The 18,424-nt window shown below is 36.2% G+C and overlaps 2 protein-coding genes across 3 annotated transcripts; both read right to left on the reverse strand.

The window, feature by feature from the left end:
• Positions 1-171: 171 nt before the first annotated feature.
• On the reverse strand, positions 172-11,990 carry LOC306849216 (interferon-related developmental regulator 2-like). Of its 2 annotated transcripts, XM_079384095.1 has the most exons (13): positions 11,559-11,981; positions 10,189-10,248; positions 6,630-6,743; positions 6,394-6,475; positions 6,160-6,284; positions 3,754-3,911; positions 3,604-3,657; positions 3,333-3,511; positions 2,495-2,603; positions 2,285-2,419; positions 1,975-2,103; positions 1,340-1,432; positions 172-1,145 (listed from the first exon to the last, which is right to left on the reverse strand). In XM_079384095.1, exons 1-13 carry the CDS (start codon positions 11,605-11,607, stop codon positions 1,065-1,067), a joined length of 1,368 nt encoding a protein of 455 aa, XP_079240221.1. In that variant the 5' UTR covers positions 11,608-11,981; the 3' UTR covers positions 172-1,064. The 2 variants fall into 2 exon arrangements, with proteins under 2 accessions (XP_079240221.1, XP_079240222.1); XM_079384096.1 differs by lacking the exon at positions 10,189-10,248 and having other exon boundaries at positions 11,559-11,990.
• A 339-nt stretch (positions 11,991-12,329) lies between these two features.
• On the reverse strand, positions 12,330-17,507 carry LOC306849157 (aminomethyltransferase, mitochondrial-like). The gene is made up of 9 exons (XM_079384007.1): positions 17,285-17,507; positions 16,115-16,282; positions 15,854-15,934; positions 15,257-15,388; positions 14,907-14,985; positions 14,604-14,749; positions 13,753-13,933; positions 13,525-13,680; positions 12,330-13,449 (listed from the first exon to the last, which is right to left on the reverse strand). Exons 1-9 carry the CDS (start codon positions 17,393-17,395, stop codon positions 13,271-13,273), a joined length of 1,233 nt encoding a protein of 410 aa, XP_079240133.1. The 5' UTR covers positions 17,396-17,507; the 3' UTR covers positions 12,330-13,270.
• Between the last annotated feature and the right edge of the window lie 917 nt (positions 17,508-18,424).

The raw sequence follows: 18,424 nt of genomic DNA on the forward strand, positions 1-18,424 counted from the left end.
GTAGAAAGCTTTTCAAAATAAGAGTTACAAAACATGTGCATGACCCTAATGACAGATACTTAAGATGAAATATAATATCAAACGAACAATACATGTATATATGTTTAAACTGACTGTATCAAACAACACATTTTAGTGATATGTAATCAAATAACCAGGCTGAGATTTGTTGTGCAGTTCTAATCATCAAACACTTTCCTCATAATTTGTTTTTAATGAAAGCCATCTTACAACAAATACATTTGTGTCAACAAGACTTCTAATTCTGTGAAGGATAATTACATAATTTGTGTTTTTAATTCCAAAACCCTGCTGCTGCATACAGTACATTTGCGTCAAAGAAAACTTATGACATGGTTTTTGATATTTTGAAAAAAAATCAAAAGAAATGTTGAAAGCATGATCTAAATGGGCAGACATGAGCTTGGGGTGAAGGTACAATGATGTAAGAACCTTAGTTGACTGCATCACACTGAGCCAACAAAAAACTTTTCAGAAGATGAGTAGAATTAAGATGTAAAACATGGTTGATTTAGCGGTAGTAAGAGAGGTTTAACAAAACGGTCTACACTAACTCTGGCAACCTGCAGTCAAAGATGTATTTTCATTTGTTTGCATCATCAGATCATAGGTGCATCAGCATAGTCCACTTATAAAATGCATATAGAAAAACTACAAAGACTTAATTTTTCTTGGCCTCTTTCTTTGTTACAGATCTGTAAAAAGCTGATGTTTCAATAATAAAAATTCTCTTTTTGTCCAAAAAACACTTGGAGGTAAAACAGGTTTCAACAGAAAAGCTGAATTCAGCCTTACAAGAGGTCGTTATATTTCATGTTAGTTTAATTGTAGGATTCCTAGCTTTCACACTGTGATGTTAAATAAAAACACAACACCGCATACACACGTGTGCACACACCTAGCCTTTCACACTCACTCACACTCAGACAGACAGTCACGCATGTCCATTGTCAAGTCTCTGGCTTGGCAGTATGTCAAAGTATAATTTCAAGTGAGCCGTGGGGATTTTAAGGATGTAGTGTTTCTCTCTGCTGCCTTCATCCTCACATCACATCGGCACGTTTGTCCCTCACTTTGTTCCTTAATTTAGTCCGGGCTTTGAATGCAGCAGAGTTAAACAGATGCTGTGAAGAGACAAACCAAAGTTATAGAAATATGCACACAAAACCTTAATGAATGAAACAGTTCTGAGTTAATTTGCATTTTGGCACAGTTTACAAAATCAATTGAATCTGACTTCACGCTGCAAAATAAGACTTCTCGTCATGTCAGTGTCACTGTTATTTATTATATTTATAAGCGAAAGGTTCAAGATTACCCTCTCTGTGCGGGAGATCTTGCTGGCTTTGACAGACGCATCCAGGATGAGAGGAGGTCCAAGTCCAAAAATATCCCTCAACAAAGGATTAAACTACAAAAAACAGATACAAAAACTCATTGTAACAAACACTGAACAGTGGTTCTCAAACATAGGGCCGGGGCCTGTACAGAGTGTTTAAGAAACCTCAAAAGTTTACTTTAAATGATTTAAAACAAGTCCAAAGAAAGCATTAAAATAAAGAACAATAACTACAATAACTACAAATGGTCTACATATTGAAGTTTTTGTAGAGGTAGCCTAATTATTAATAAATGTGATTTCTATCACTGGAAATGTCAAGTAAATTAACAATCTTAAAATACCATAAGTATTTTATAAAGAATATACATTTTTCTAGTAATGACAAGCTCTAAAATGTATTACAGTGGAAATTGAGAGCAATAAATAGTTAGAAATCTTTATCCAGTAAATCACTAACATCACGCAAAATCATTGGTAAAATCCTGTGCACAGATTCAAATATCAATTATTGAAATTATTAATTGGCTGGGAAAAAAAAAATTATAGTACAAATTTGTATAGTACTAGAGTGTTATTTATGCCAACGGTGAGCTGCAATTGGTCCTCCTTACCTGTAAGTGGTGTCTGACTCCAGACTCGAGCACTTCCTTAAAGGCATCATAAATCCTGCGGCGCATCCAGCCATCAATGTAGATGCCCTCAATCCCAAACTGAATCTTCTCCTCTGTGAAATCTTCATTCTGAAAATAGGAGGGAATATTTCGTCTGATGCCAGTAAATTTTTAAACCATAATCATCTAAGACAGTCCTGGATCAACTCGGTTTATTAGCCCTGCATGCAAAGTTGCTATAAAATATTTGGATGTGATTAACGGACACATTTAAAAAAAAAAAAGGCATGAGTTGTGGTTCTCCTTTCACCTCAATATAGTGCAGCACCTCTCTGAAGACTGAGCGCTGTTTCCTGCGGTCATTTTTAGCACGATGTTTGTTTCCATCAGTGGCCAGATTCTTTAGACTGTCACACAATGCCTCGGAGTCCTCATACTCAAACTCCTGAAACACCACACACATTACGTATACTGCCATCGTCCTGACACTCAAACCTATTCAGCATTACAAAACACACACCTGATCGGTGTCCCGTCCCAGTTCATACAGCAGAGCGATGGTCTCTCCCACAGCAATCCTGAAGTTCACCTCATTGCTTTCTAAACACGCGTGTAGACGTGGCAACTGGCTATAAGACAGACAAAGAGAGAGATCATATTACAGACAAATAAGTCTATCTATTCAATCTGGGTGTTGTCACATGGCTTTTTTTCTCACCCTGATGAATGCATTACATAAAATATTATGTCTTTTGTATTCACTGTGATTTAGATATCAAAACCGTTTTCAATTGTGGCTTTGAAAAAACAAAAAGGCCCATACACTATAAAGGTGAAAATACAAAAAATAAAAAAGATGTGAAAAAATAAATCACAGCTTCACAGAGGAACGGCAAACATTTCGGTCATAAGACCACCTTCAACGCCTAATTACTAAAGGGCAAGTCATATTTACATTTATTCATTTAGCAGACACTCATCCAAAGTGGCTTACAAATGAGGAATACAAAACACAATTCATCTTAAGGAAGCAATAACATGAGAAGTGCTAGCAATACAAAGTTAGAGAATAATAGTACAAGCTAGAACAAGAAGGGATATAAGAAATAGTGAGAGCATACAAAAGTAGTGTTTTTTTATTGTTCAAGTTCTTTTTTAAGATGTTCAGCGAGGAGATATGGGTAGATTTGTAGGTCAAAACATTATCGAAACAAGCATTGTAGTCCTCAGTAAAGTTTTGTTTCTCTCACATTTGGTTTTCTGTTGTCCTTTATCAGCTTTATAGAGTGCAGGCCATTATTTTTTTGCAACCTTTTGCCTATTTGTGCAAAGATGTGTTTTTTGCAATTCAAACTTACTGGTTCAGAATGGTGTTAATATGTGATGCAGGGCAAAGGGTGCAAAGCAGAGCCCAAGACTGAAGGGCGGCGCTGTGGAGTACAGGGATCCCGGCTTTGACAGAGGGCAGAGTGCCATCACTCAGAGGATATGCACCCACAAACACGCTCTCCAAATGACCAATAGATTTTATCAGGTCCTGAAAAAGACAGGAGGAAAAAGATAGATGATACTACTATGAACATGCAGATCTATAAATATTCATATGCATTTTACAAGATCTGATCATACCTCTGCATCCTCTGAGGCAGACACGTAGCAGCACATACCCAGAGCTCGAGCGCACTGACAAAAGGTGAGATAAGTAAACAATCCCAGTTTAAGTGTTAATGGAATCGAACAAATAAAGGTTTATAGACATATACTGAGGCATCAACTCACACTCTGTCGAGCTGACAGGCTGGCACAGCTGTCAATCAAAATGGAACTGAGGATGGGGCGGAGCATCTTAAAGCCCTCCTGACCTTCAACTCCGTCCCCTAGCTGCACACATAAGAGAGCACACACTGTAGCAGCAGCGGCCTGCTCCTCTCCTCCACCTAAAGAAAAAAATTAAAAATAAAAGACACTTAATCAAGAACAAAATTTTGACTGGAACAGAACCGGAAACAGAAACTAAATCAAATTTTATAGTTCCGAACAGAATCGAACATTTTAAATGGCCATTAACCGGTTAATAACGTTATTTTATCATTCCATTTAATATTTGAAATTTGCTGTCAACCAATCAGGAATTCAAGTAGTAGGCTACAGACTATGCAAACATGATGCTGACGCATCCAGCGAGTGAAAAGCTCGCCCGCTCTCAGCTGTGAACTCTTGGTAAATCGCATAAAGCACCGGCGTTAGAGTTAATCCGAGGATAGTATAAAATGGATTCAACAGATCTTACGCCGTATCACGCACCTCACGCGCACAAAAACACATTTTTGCGACATTGCAGCCAGCTCATTATCAAAATAAAATACAGTTAGAGAAACGTGTAAAAAGTTACAGTGCTCCGTTGCCCAATCCACCGCCTCACTGTGCTGTTATTGCCGATGTGAAGGATGATGTTTTACGTCGATGAAAGTAAAAGCCTATAATAAATATTCTAAAACATTTTAGTAGATAAGTCGCGAATATGGAAACATTTGGATTCGTGCCGAGTGAGAGAGGAAGGCATCAGTTTAACCTTTCATTTGTTTTTGGAATGACATTTTTATAGCCGTTTATAGCTATAGCCTTAAATTTAGAGGATTTGTTGTGGAGAGAAACTAATAACTGTTTATAATAATTGCCGGCATTTTAGCCTACATCAGGCTTAGCCTGTTTTATTCCTCAAATCGCAATTTTATACAAGTAGCGTTTTTTTTAACAATGCAGCAAACATTTTAAAATATTTTTTAAAAAGACTTTAATGTCTTTAAAGCATTAATAGATTTTTTCTTTTGTTTAGTAGCCTACATTTAGAAATTAAAAAATCTAAAAGGATGATGCTGTATTGGCTGTGACTAAGTGCAGTGGGTTAAGATACCATCTCTTTCTGTTTTTTTTTCCCCTTCTTTTTCCTTTTGTGTAAAAAAAAACACTGTACGTTATTATTATAATAATTATTATTATTATTATTATAGGCAAAGATCATTTTAAAAATAACGTTATTAACCGTTATTTTTTCTACTTGAACCGTTTCGGAACGGTAATAATACAGGAGGAACGCAGGAACGGAAACGTTAAAATATCGATTCTGCTCAGAGTGAACCGATTGACTTTTTTTCCGTTTTCATGCCCTGTGTCTGACCCTCCCATAGACAGCAATGGAATTAACACGATCAACGTCCAGAAACATAGCAAGGAGATTGGTAAAATAATCCATGTGACATCAAGGGTTCAACCGTAATTTTAAAAATACTTTAAAAATACAAAGAAAACTAAAATAATATATTGTGTGGTGCAGCTGACACAGAACAGCATTCACGGTTTGTGTTCAGTGGAAACTCTCAAAAATGGCGCTACAGTGACACGGAAGAGACGAATTGTTGAATAAAGTTATTTTTGTTTTCTTTGAGTACAAGAAGTATTCTCGTAGCTTTGTAAAATTACGGCTAAACCCCTGATGTCACATGGATTATTTTACCAATCTCCTTGCTACGTGATGTTGATCGTGTTAATTCCATTGCTGTCTATGGCAGGGTCAGACATCTCTCAGAGTGCATCAAAAATATCTTAATTTGGGTTCCGAAGATAAAAGGAGGTCTTACGGGTTTGGAACGACATGAGGGTGAGTAATTAATGACAAAATTTTCATTTTGGGGTGGAGTAAACCTTTAATATAAAGTAATTGGATGTAATGAAACATTTAGTTTTGGACCACTGCCCTCAATCAAGTTTTATTTTTTACCCTATATGATAAATTTAGTTTGCTTTTGAAAGAAGAGTGGTAATACATTTCTGATAGCTTTGGAGTGTAGAAGCACGCAGACTAGATTGTTTTTAGATCAAAACTCTTGTTTTTTGCCTCTCTTAGTTTTTATTTATTTTATTTAGTTATTTTATCTATATCTATATATATATCTATATCTATATATATATATATATATATATATATTTTCTCTCTGAGCACTGAAGTGAATAATCTGGAGAGATATACATATATCTCTCTCCAGATGATTCACTTCAGTGCTCAGAGAAAATAAACACACATGTAAGACTGCACAACCAGTCTCTGTGCTCTTAATAATCTAAAGTGTCCCATCGACTTTAACTTGAACTTTGACGTGTGAACAAAAATTAAGTCCTAATTCCCACCTTTCTTCAAGCTCCTTTCCAGACAGTCACTGATGGTGAAACGTCTCTCTAACAAAAACTCATACAGGACTCTGGAAGAAAACGCCAAGCGCAGACTTTCTAGTGCAGCCAGACGGGTCTTGGCACTGAAAAACATATAAAAGATAAGAGTGAAACAGCTGCAAAGCTCATTTAGTTTTCAGTAACTGTGTGTGTGCTTGCATTGCTCACTGTTGCGTGTCAGCGTATTGCTACCTTTTGTCCATCAGATTGTCAATGCATTGCTTCAGTTTGTCTTCTGTTTCTTCCTGAGCAGTTTGTTCATCTACCACCTCCCCTGCACGGCACAGAGAGTCATGTTTTTTTTTTGTACTTTTTGCATGCTATATATATATATATATATATATATATATATATATATATATATATATATATATATATATATTTGTGAAAGGTTTGTGCATGTACGATGTTTTTAATTGCCTGTGTACCTGTGCCCTCCTCTATGACTGATGCACTCTCACTGGCGCTGCTGTAGTGACTGAGAACCTCCGATGCCAAATCATCATCACTCACACCAGACTCGCCTCTCGCCCCATTTCTCCCTAAAACCGTGAGAGAGAGAGACATGTTGAAGAGATACACAGTAAACATTAGTTTAATGGTTTATTTAAAAAAAGGATGGGAATGATCATAGGTTAGTCAGATGGATGTGTTATAGAGCGATCGTGTGTTTTAACTGTCCATAAAGTTCACGTACCAGAACCTAAACCCTTTGCTTGGACAAAGCCAGAAGATTCACTTCAGTGCTCAAAGAAAACAAAAACACATGTGGGATAGCAAAACCAGTCTGTGCCCTTAGTTTTAGTAATTTGAAGAGTCTCCCATTGACTTTAACTTCAATTTAAAGTGGGACTAACAGAAATCCAAATGAAAACCTCTTTCACGCTCACATATTCATTTCTCAGCAAACAAACAACCCACAAACCTAGAGCTCTGAATTGGGTCAAATTTCACTGTGGCCTCTCTCAAACACATACATTTATATAAACACACAGAAAGGCCCACCTGCTTCCCCCTGAGGTAACAGCAGACATTTAGTTTAACATGAAAGTGTCAGTAATAGAAACATGAGGATTTGTAAATAGCATGTTTAAAAATGAAAAGGTGGTGAATAAAACGATTCTGATCATTAAAACCAAGACGACAGATTAAGGTGGAGAAATATCCTCTGAGACTTTATCTTCTCTGCACTGATCCACTCTGGATCATGAATCTACTGAATCAGATCTTTTCAGTGATCAGGTTAATCCGTGAAAGAGAGGTCATGCAGTTCATACATTTGAAAAGATTCAATCAAGACTTTTGAATCTATTGTGTTATATTTATTTATATTTAAAACAGCCTTACTAGATAGTCTAAAATGATAAGATAAGTTTGATTCAATCATGATTTAACTTGATTAGTCTGCAAGGATGTGACTCATTTGTAAGTTGGTCTGCTTAATGTATCTAACACTGTTCAAAAGTCTGAGGTCAGTTGGATTTTGTTTTTAAATAAGTCTGTTTTGTTCACACATTTATTTGATCACAAATATAGTACAAACAGTAATACTGTAAAATATTATTACAACTTAAAATGTCAGTTTTCTGTTGTAAAATATTTTTGAATTTATTTCTATGATGGCAAAGCTGAATTTTTAGCAGTCCTTATTCCAGTCTTCTGTGTCACATGATCCTTCAGAAATCATACTAATATACTGATTTGGTGCTAAAGAAACATTTCTTATTATTATCCATGTTAAAAAAAAGTTGTAGCCTAATATTTTTGTGGAAAGCATGATGCATTCTTTTTATATTCTATTTAAAATACATAAATGTCTTCACTGTTAGTTTTGATCAATTTAATGCATCCTTGATAAATTAAACTAATACTGACCCCAAACTTTTCAAAAGGAGTACAAGTAAATATAAATAAATGACTAAAATTTTTCAAAACCTTTACCCAAACCTTCAAATCAACAGGTTCACTGATTTGCAGATTTAAGCAAAAATTAATTCAGAATAAAGTCAGAAGACCATTATAGTCCATAAAAAGGACTCAAACTAAGAGTTCATCTATATGAATGTACCATCCCAAAAGACTTTAAAATGGCAGTAACAATACATGCATCAGCATAACAAGACATATCAGCAGGGATGAGATGGGAAGCAGCAGTGCATTCAGCAGAGGATGAATACCATGTGGAGGAGGGGTCTGGAATGGTCGGGAATTTATGAAAAACAAATCTGAGACAATCAACAGTAGCCTCAGACTTTGCAGAGTCAAAATGTGGATAGAAACAGTTAGTCCAAATATTTTGACTTGAGTTCCAGTACTTTCCAGAAGCCTCATCACTCAGTAGACTGAACACATGTGATTCCCAAGCAGCAGGGGGGACTTCAGTATTTAAATTCCACCATGAAAAGGTCAAATGACTACTTTTGTTAAACATCCCAGTTTCTCTACAATTGCTCAAAGAACAATGAAAGACAACTTTAGCTACCTTAGTGAATCATGATAATGATTAATGATTTCCAGTTTAACAGGAGTTAAAAGGAACACATTTATGGTTTAGTACCAGGGCTCTGAACCTGCGGCGCTTCTGTGAACGGAGAAAACAGAATAAAACTATAGGCTTACATAAAAAGGAATATATATGCCTATTCACTAAATATATTTCACATAAATATTTGACAGATTAACAAAACGAAAGAAAAGAAAAATATGCCGAGTTAGGCCTATGGTTCATTGTGACGCATTCCAACGTTCTCGGAAAGGAAAACGAGACGCAGAAAGTAGTTTTCTTTATTTTGCAAAATCTTTACAGTTTTATTTGTTTTGCAATAGCTTGACAGTTTTGAATGACGTCTTGCATCTGTATAACCAACCAGCGTTGGTATGGCCGTATCGCGCACCTCACGCGCACAAAAACACATATTTTTGCAACACTGCAGCCAGTTCATTATCAAAATAAAATACAGTTAGAGAAACGTGTAAAAAGTTACAGTGCTCCGTTGCCCAATCCACCGCCTCACTGTGCTGTTGTCGATGTGAAGGATGTTTTACGTCGATGAAAATAAAAGCCAATAAATAATATTTTAGTAGATACGCAGAGAATATGGAAAGGCATCAGTTTCACATTTAATTTGTTTTTGGAATGATGTTTTATAGCCTATAGACTAGAGGATTTGTTGTGGAGAGAAACTAATAACTGTTTATAATGTTTGTAAACATTTTTTGATTTACCTGCATTTTAGCCTACATTTCTGAATAATAGCCTAATAAAATGCGACGCGACATAGCCTTTGTTTTTTTTTTCCTCAAAACGCAATTTTATACAAGTAGCGTTTTTTTTTTCAATTTGCAGCAAACATTTTTAAATATCTTAAAAAAAGACTTTAATGTCTTAAATCATTAATAGATTTTTTCTTTTGTTTAGTAGCCTACATTTAGAAATTTAAAAATCTAGAAAAGATGATGCTCTATTGGCTGTGACTAAGTGCAGTGGGTTAAGATACCATCTCTTTCTGTATTTTTTTCTCTTTCTTTTTGTGTAAAGAAAACACTGTACTTTATTATTATTATTATTATTATAGGCAAAGACAATTTTAAAAATAATGTTATTAACCGTTATTTTTTCTACTCGAACCGGTTTCGGAACGGTAATAATACAGAGGAACGCAGGAACGCTCGAACCGATTTACTTTTTTTTTCGTTTTCAAGCCCTGTTTAGTACCAACGAAGAGGTAGTCGACCTTTACTGATGGGACTGTGGATGTACTTTTGACCAAAAAAATATTTTAGGAAACACTGATCTAGAAGTCTGCTTTCATAAGAAATCAGAAGTGATAGATGCTTCTGGGGCATTCTGATTCTCGATTCATGAAAGGCATTAGACAAATGAGAGATGATGTAAACAAATACAAATGAATGGATATTCACATGCAGTTCATTAAACATTAATGGGGTGAGAGGCATGAGGTCACAATCAAGATCAGGTCACGCTACCTGCTCGTGACAGGGCAGTCTTTGACAACTGAAGCTGAAGCACTTCCTGTCGAAGTGAGCCTGCTCACAGTGAACAGGAGGAAGAGAGATTAAATCAGGTCTTAGTTGAGATCAGTTTGACTTTTCAAACATTTAACTGTAGGACAAGGACAGCTGACAAGAAACGCTACTCATGCACTCTGAAGTTGCCTCAAATGACTCTTTCAAAATTGCAACCCTGCAAAAAAATAAATTTAATAATGTTGTTTGGTCTCCTTATCAGGGGTGCGTTTCCCAAAAGCAACTATGATCGCAAGTTCCATCGTTACCAATAGAGTTCAATGGAACTTACGACCATAGTTAGCTAACAATGCTTTTGGGAAACACACCCCTGGTGGTCTTGCTTTTAGTCAGGACCAGTCCATTTTTCAATTTGTCAGATTGAGAATTCACCATGTTCACAAGTGCAGCTGTGAAACCACCTGAAACCAGTTAAGACCAGCAAACCATCGTAAGCTGATTTTTTTTTTTCCCCTGTTCATTTTGTTTTCAGCATGACATTAACACACACGTTTTTTGCCATGTTTGCATTTACCGGGTGAGTATCATCAAGCCCTGGATCTGGTTTGACTGGCGGTACTTTTCTTTTTTAAACGGAAATCCAGTTTTCGTATTGAAACAAATAGTTGAATGTTTAATACATAACTTCTCTAATCTTGCAGCTCTCATGAGTGGTTCGGAAAGGCCCGGTTTCCGCGGCTCCGTGACACTTGGGCTAAATATACACGAGCAGGCATGAGCTTCACCTGTCATGCTACAAACCGAATAACCCTGACAGTCAATCACTTTGCTTCTATCCTTATTTATAATATAAAGGGCAAACACAATTTCTAAAATAATCATTGTTAAATATTTTGCTCATTATGCATTCAAGTTTTTAGAAGACTGGCGCATGAAAACTGTAATGGTGCTGTAATGGTTGCAGCAAGACCAAATCAAAGCTGTAATGCATTATTTCTATCATTTTTGCTTGAAATCGTAAAATAAATAAAGGAAAAAAATATCTAAATCAAAAACACTCAAATTTTGTCTAAAATTTGTCACCCAAACAAGCATGGCATGTCGTAGTATTTTTAAATGTTACTTTATTTTAATGTTTAAGCATAAATATTCCATAATATAGTGAGGTTTATGCTTACAATAAAAAAAAAACTTTACCGATGGTTTAAAAACAATAGTTTAAGTAACGTTACCGACGAATTATATTAAATCAATTATTCGCAATTATATAAGTAACATTACACTGATGTTGTTCTAAAGATATATTGCTGGAAGAAAAGACAAAACTATTGCTTGGTGGTATTTAGTCGTGTGACCATGTTTAAACTCACCCTTACTCGAACTGTTCCCACCGCGTTTCCCCTTTTTGCTTCGTGGCATTCTGACAGCCGCTCCAAAACACCGAAGCCCAAAAGAGACCGATTATACAGAACAAGAAGCTGTAGACAGTCAACAGTTTATCAACAATCCCAGCCGAGAAATCGTTCCCAGAGTATCAAAATACTGTGATCTGTACGGTTTGGCCCCACGCTTCAGACACCACCTATATAAGGTGCGACTCGCACCGAAATCAAAATACTTAGATTACAGTCTTAGTATTAGTAATCATTATCTATGGTTGTCCCCAGGTAACCGATATCTAATGCCAGGTTGTGATGGTAAATGTTTGGGACGGAGTATCGTGCACGTTGCTGCTCCAGATTCCACCATCTTCCCATCGGTAACGGCTTGCATACCCGGCACGCTCCTCCTCTACGGCGCTCACAGCAGCAGAGAACTATGGGTAATGTAGTTCGCTGTATGATTCCGACTAAGGGCCTCTGCGAGAAACGTGAAATTGAGAACTACAATTCCCACAATGATCAGCAATCCAGCAATGTTTGGATTGCTGTCTGCAAAAAAAGTTAAAGCTTTATAAACAGTTTCTGTATGAAAACAATAAAGACGCTAAACAGAACTGTCATTATACCGCGAATTTTACGTTTTATGTTGCTAGTAATTCTCATTGAGTGAGACGGTGGTACACGTGGTCGTCAGGTTTATCAACACCGGTCATAGAACCCATTCACTCTTTAACAAGTTAATTATTCACTATAGCAATACTCATTTAACCATTTATTAACTAACCAACTGTTACGACTCACCATAACGCTTATTAACAATAGCCAAATTCACTCTCTGCAAATACATAGTCGAAATTTAAAATGTAATACTTAAAACTTTTTTTAAATCACAGCCCACAGTACAAACACAAACCATACCAAATTGTTGACTGCTAATGCAAAAGTGTATATACTTTAAAAGTCTTATTTTGGGGAACAACCATTCAAGTAAAAGTTTATAGAATTATATAGAATAAATGTATTTATTTAATCACATCCCCCCCAAAAAAACATAAATGGAAATGTTCTTTTGGACAGAAATACTTCACAGTGATGTGGTCTAAAGCTAATAACATTAACAATACTAAAGCATGACAACCTACTCCTGAGAAATTAGGCACTTTTCTAAAACAGTTCATCTCATTCAGATTAGCTTTGTTAATTATTTGATCATTGTACATCATAAAGTTATGACACTAAAACAGTACTCTGGCATAAAATGAACCAGGTATGTGGCAACCTTATTAAAGGAATCCTAGTCAGTAGTCTTTAAAACAGATGTCACCTTCCCACACTCATTTAAGTGCTCTATGTTAGACAGACACAGACACATACAACAAGTGGTCCTTTCCCACATCCTGAAATTCCATTTGATTTGAATTTCTAGTGAAGTGGCCAAAATGTTGTGCAAAAAACAGAATGTCCTGGAATGTAATTTAAATGGAACTAAATTATGTTTGTGTTTAAAGTTTGTGTTAATGCATTTGTGTTTGCATTATGGAATGCTCAATGTTGACGTGTCTCTCAGGCTTTACATAATCTCTAATGCTGGTCTCCATTCCAGCGGGAATCCAGTGGCAGTGACCTCCACTGCTAAATATTACCAGACAGATCTACGACAGACCCTCTCATAAACACAGACGCTTTTATGATCAGTACGTCTACTGGCCCATGTAGTACTTGGTGGGCACGAATGGCATCCTGTTGACCACTGCTGGCACTGCTTTCTTCCTCACTTCCACCTGGATAGATGTGCCCACTTTACTGAAGCCAGCTTCCACGTAGCCCATGGCTACATTTTGTTTGAGGCAGGGGGAGGGGCATCCACTGGTGACCTCACCTTAAATAAAGTAGAGTTTGAAATGACATAAGGGTGAATAAACAATGATTTTGAACTATTCTGTTAAACACCTACCTATAACCCTGCCGTCAGATGACAAGATTGGTGTGTGCTGTCTGACAGGTGGTCCAGTGGAGATCAGTCCCACTCTCTTTCTGCGAGTCTTTGCCTTTATTTGTGGAACAATAATGTCAGCACCAGGGAAATCTCGTGCCTGTCGACGACGCTTACCTTAAAACACACACAAATACATTAGCATTCAATATACATGCATGGGAATTGATCATAAAAGTCTTGACGCACCTATAGTCCAAACAAGACTTGCTTCCACAGGTGTGGTGGTCTCATCAATGTCATTGCCGTAGAGACAAAGTCCCGCCTCCAGCCTCAGACTGTCTCTGGCACCGAGACCAGCGAGTTTCACCTCACTATCGGCTAACAACTTTTCAGTCAGAGAGACAACATCTCCACTTGGTACTGAGATCTGAATAAATCATATGTATATACAAGAGCATAAATGTTACAGACATGCCCCACACACACACACACACACACAAACCAACCTCCCAAAAAGAAAGTTTAAAAAACTAGCTAGTTTAGTTCATTTTATTATTAGATAATAGACTCCTCTGTCATACATATCTAACAGTTCTTACACTGTAAGAAAATATGAGATTTGTGCCTCTAATGATTTACAGTCACGAGACGTGAAAAGTTTGGTGTCTGTAAGATTTTTAATGGTTTTAAAATAAGTCTCATATAATCACCAAGGCTGCGTTTATTTGATCAAAATACAGTAAAAACAATAATATTGTGAATTATTGCAATTTAAAATAACTGTTTATTCCTGTGATTGCAAAGCTGAATTTTTATTAGCCATTACTCCAGTCTTCAGTGTCACATTATCCTTCAGAAATCAATCTGTTGAGCTGCTTAATATTTTTGTAGAAAACATGATATATTGTTTTCTTTGATGAATAGAAACTTTAAATAAACAGCATTCATTTGAAATAAAAATAGTTTGTCTTTACTGACACTTTTGACCAATTGAGTGCATCCTTGTTAAATAAAAGTATTATGTTAAAAACCTCAAACTTTTGAATAAATAAATAATTTCAGTATAGTAGTCATACATTCAGATGGAGATCACACACCTCAACTCCATCCTCCCCTGTGTATCCGCAGCGTGTGACCCTACAGCCCTGGATGCCAAACACTGGGGTCAAAACACTGGTCATAAAGGTCAACCTCCTGAGGTCATCACCCACACCTTTCTGCAGAACCTGGGCCATTGATGGGCCTGCATACACATTAATAAACATAATTATTGCCGAAACAAATGCCTCTAAAATGTACATAATGCATTTAAATAACACACACAGCAATGTATTCTAAAAACATAAAGCAGGAATGTGGACAGTATAACAATGCAAGTATACCACAGACCCATGACTTACCCTGGAGAGCAATGAGACTTTCTTCCATGAACTCTAAATCTACATCATGACCTGCTGCTTTAAACTCCTGCAGTCTGGCCTACAAACAAATACACATACATTTGAACAAACACGTGTGTAAGCAAATAAATATATTCAAATAAAAATTATTAACAGACCGACTGAATAAAAAAAAAAAATCTGATTTTCACACAATAGTATTATTAAAAACAACTGGAAATTAAAAATGTTACCCCCTTGTGGTGTTTAATGGGGTTAATATTTTCAGTCATTATACATAAATATTTGAATGCCTGATCAATCAGAAACAAGTAAATGAATATGTTTAATGATCTTTAACTGTTACTGGCCTGCATATGATCAGAGTCTTTGTCCGCACAACCAGCATTGGAGACAACATACAGGTAACCCTGATCTGTCTTGGTCACAATCAGATCATCCATGATTCCTCCTTTTGTGTTTGTGAAGAGGGAGAGAGTGCCCTAGAAAAAGAAATGTTATTTTTGATGACTAAAGCATGTATTTTTTTTTCTACTAAAGTTGACAGTTATTAGAAATCTATATCATCACATGACTCCATGTAAATATCATATATCAATAAGCTATTCATAATTATTCTCTACCTCATATTGCTGCTATTCAAATACCCTGTACAACTTTTTGCACATTATTTTTGCACATTCCTCTTATTACTATTTAAGTCAACAACATACTGACCTGCACATTTATATTTATATTTTTTATCTTATCTTATCTTTTATTTTATTTTATTCTTTTATTTTATGTTTTGTACTTTTCTCCTTCTTAATATTTGTATTCTATATAATTGCACTGTCCTTGGAGCGGACCTGACCTACATTTCACTGCTGGTTATACTCTGTATAATTGTGTATGTGACAAATAAAAACTCTTGAATCTTGAAATCTCTCTGTGTGGGTGTGTCTAACCTGGTTGTCTTTTAGTTCAGCGATGTCTCCAATAATCAGAGACTCTATAAACTTCACTCTGTCTCTACCAAAGACTTTAGTCTATGAAGAGAAAACAGCAAATATCTATTAGACACACTTATCTCAAAATAATAAACAGCCATTGTTGTATGTCAAATGTGACATTTTAAGCTGATGTTTTACTTCATTTTTAAAACACGTATTGGGTCAAAACAAACCATATGAATGTACATACAGTACATTAAATATCTACACACTGACCTGCAGCATGTGACTGACGTCAAAGATGGAGCAGTGTTGGCGTGTGTGCATGTGTGAGTTAATATGACTGTCTTTGTACTGCACAGGCATACTCCATCCTGCAAACTCCACCATCTTACCACCCTGAGCCCTGTGGAAGTCATATAGCGGGGTCTTCTTGAGCGCCACCTAGATCAATTCAAATAAAACCTGTTGGATAAAGTTCATACTTATATAATACAGTCAATAATATATATTTGATGATAATAACAATTATAGTAACACACTATAGTATAAACTTATTTAAAAAAATTAACCTTTCATTTTTATGGTATCTTATATGTTGTTCAGAATCACTGGGGGTTTAATGATTAGATTCTGCAATAAATAAGATCCTGTGTGTGTTATTAAATCAGCTTAAGGTGCTGTGACCTTTGACTGGCTCCTACATGAGTCTGCCCACTTTTACCTCACATTAGGCCACATTAGCCATTTACAGTTTACTAAACCAATCCAAAGTGAGAGACTAGAACACTATCTGGTCCACTGAGAGAGTGTGCTTTATCTTGATTACATCAGGTTTCACACTCAGACTGGTGTGTTTAAGAATTCAGGAGAGTTCAGTGCCTTGTGACTACCAGTGATTGAATTATTTTAATCACTATCACTGACATTATTACGAATGTAGTTTTTATAAAATCATATTTGGTGAGAGATTACATGGAGAATGTCAATAATAATATGTAATAATTCATTTGTCACAACACATGACCATTGAAAATGAACTAACAAAGAAGAAAATACTTTAAAATTTCGCTTAGATCTAAGAAACTCTGCGCGACTCAAATGTTGTCTGCGTTTGATGACGTTCCAGGGTGTTCCGAATGAACACGTTTTGTTAGGTGAAGTGAACTTTACCAACACTGCGTAGGAACAACATGAATCGGGCCGCAGCTTGTGCTTCAGTGATTCACACAGTCAAGAGTCGCGAGGACTGTACGGATGGGCGCTCTCTTGCTCTTAATTAGTGCAGCAGATGCCCGTGTTTCTCCTGCATGAACGACACCCTGAACTTTGCAGGAAAATATCTTTAGCTTGTTGCAACGGTTTTGCAAAGACTTCGGTTTATTTTAAGTTGTTTAACGTTTGCATAGCTTATGATGTTTTTAATGATCCCAGTTCCGTTCATACCTCTGTGGAGGCTTGTCTATCCTGCCGCCCCATTGCCCCCAGACCGACAGTCCGCGTGGTTTCCCTTGGAACTCGGTTACAGAGTCTGTTTGCAAAAGCCCGAGCAAGCATTTTGCCTTTCGTTCAGTTTCACAGCAGTTGTTCAAAAGCCCAGCGTAGGTACTGACTTCTACTCTCAACTCTCCTAATTCTGCTTTCCCTGCAAAACAAGGAGCGTAAATTCAGGGAATCATGGGAAATGTAGTTGAAATTCCTAACGTACACGTGCTGTTTAGCAACTCCCCACAGCCACTTAAAAAAATCTTCCGATAAACGATGGCTCATAAGACTTTACTTTTTGACACGCAGCACAAAAATTAAGGTTGTTTTTTGTTAGGAATATAACAATTATTTTAGTACTTTCGAGGAACAAGTATTTGGGTAGAAATGATTTTACATTTATACAACAGGCGCTTTTATCTAAATAAGTGACTTTCATTCACAATACATTTAGATTTTTATCAGTTCATGTATTTACATGAACAGATGAAAATGTGTATTTTGAATGCAATGCAATTAATAAAAGCTATAAAAATCCAACTTTATCATTTACTGCCTCCAGTAGTCTGTTTACAAATAGTGTGATATGAAAAGAGGAAATACAATTTTTACAAAAGGTGTAGCCTATTTACAGGAGACATTTTAATATATCTACTTGGCCCCTATATTCTATAGCACTACTAAACAAATAAAAAAAAAATCAATTCTTGCATATAAAAAATTGATCTCAACAACCATACTCATAATGAGAATCTTTAACTAGTCATTTAATATAACAAGTCAGTATACACTTTCATGAATATGGTAACACTTTGTTCATTTTTCTTTGTGGATCGTCATAAGAGCCTAATTTTGGCGTTCAGTATGAGGCCTTCGTTCGCTCGAGAATCGGACTACGCTGGTCACTGTGTGCAGTTTTGATCCACCAAAAGGAACCGACTCCTACGAGTCATTCGTTCAGGAATCGATCACATAATCTGAAAAAGAACCTGTTCTCATTTCCCAACGCGAGCTAGCTTCTAAACAATCCCGCTTAGTCTGTAAGGAAAAGGAAAAGAAAATTATGTCGTAGTTTTTATATTGCCCCAATACAAGTTAAGA

This window comes from Barbus barbus (genome assembly GCF_936440315.1).
Source record: "Barbus barbus genome assembly, chromosome: 29".
Classification (NCBI taxonomy): domain Eukaryota; kingdom Metazoa; phylum Chordata; class Actinopteri; order Cypriniformes; family Cyprinidae; genus Barbus; species Barbus barbus.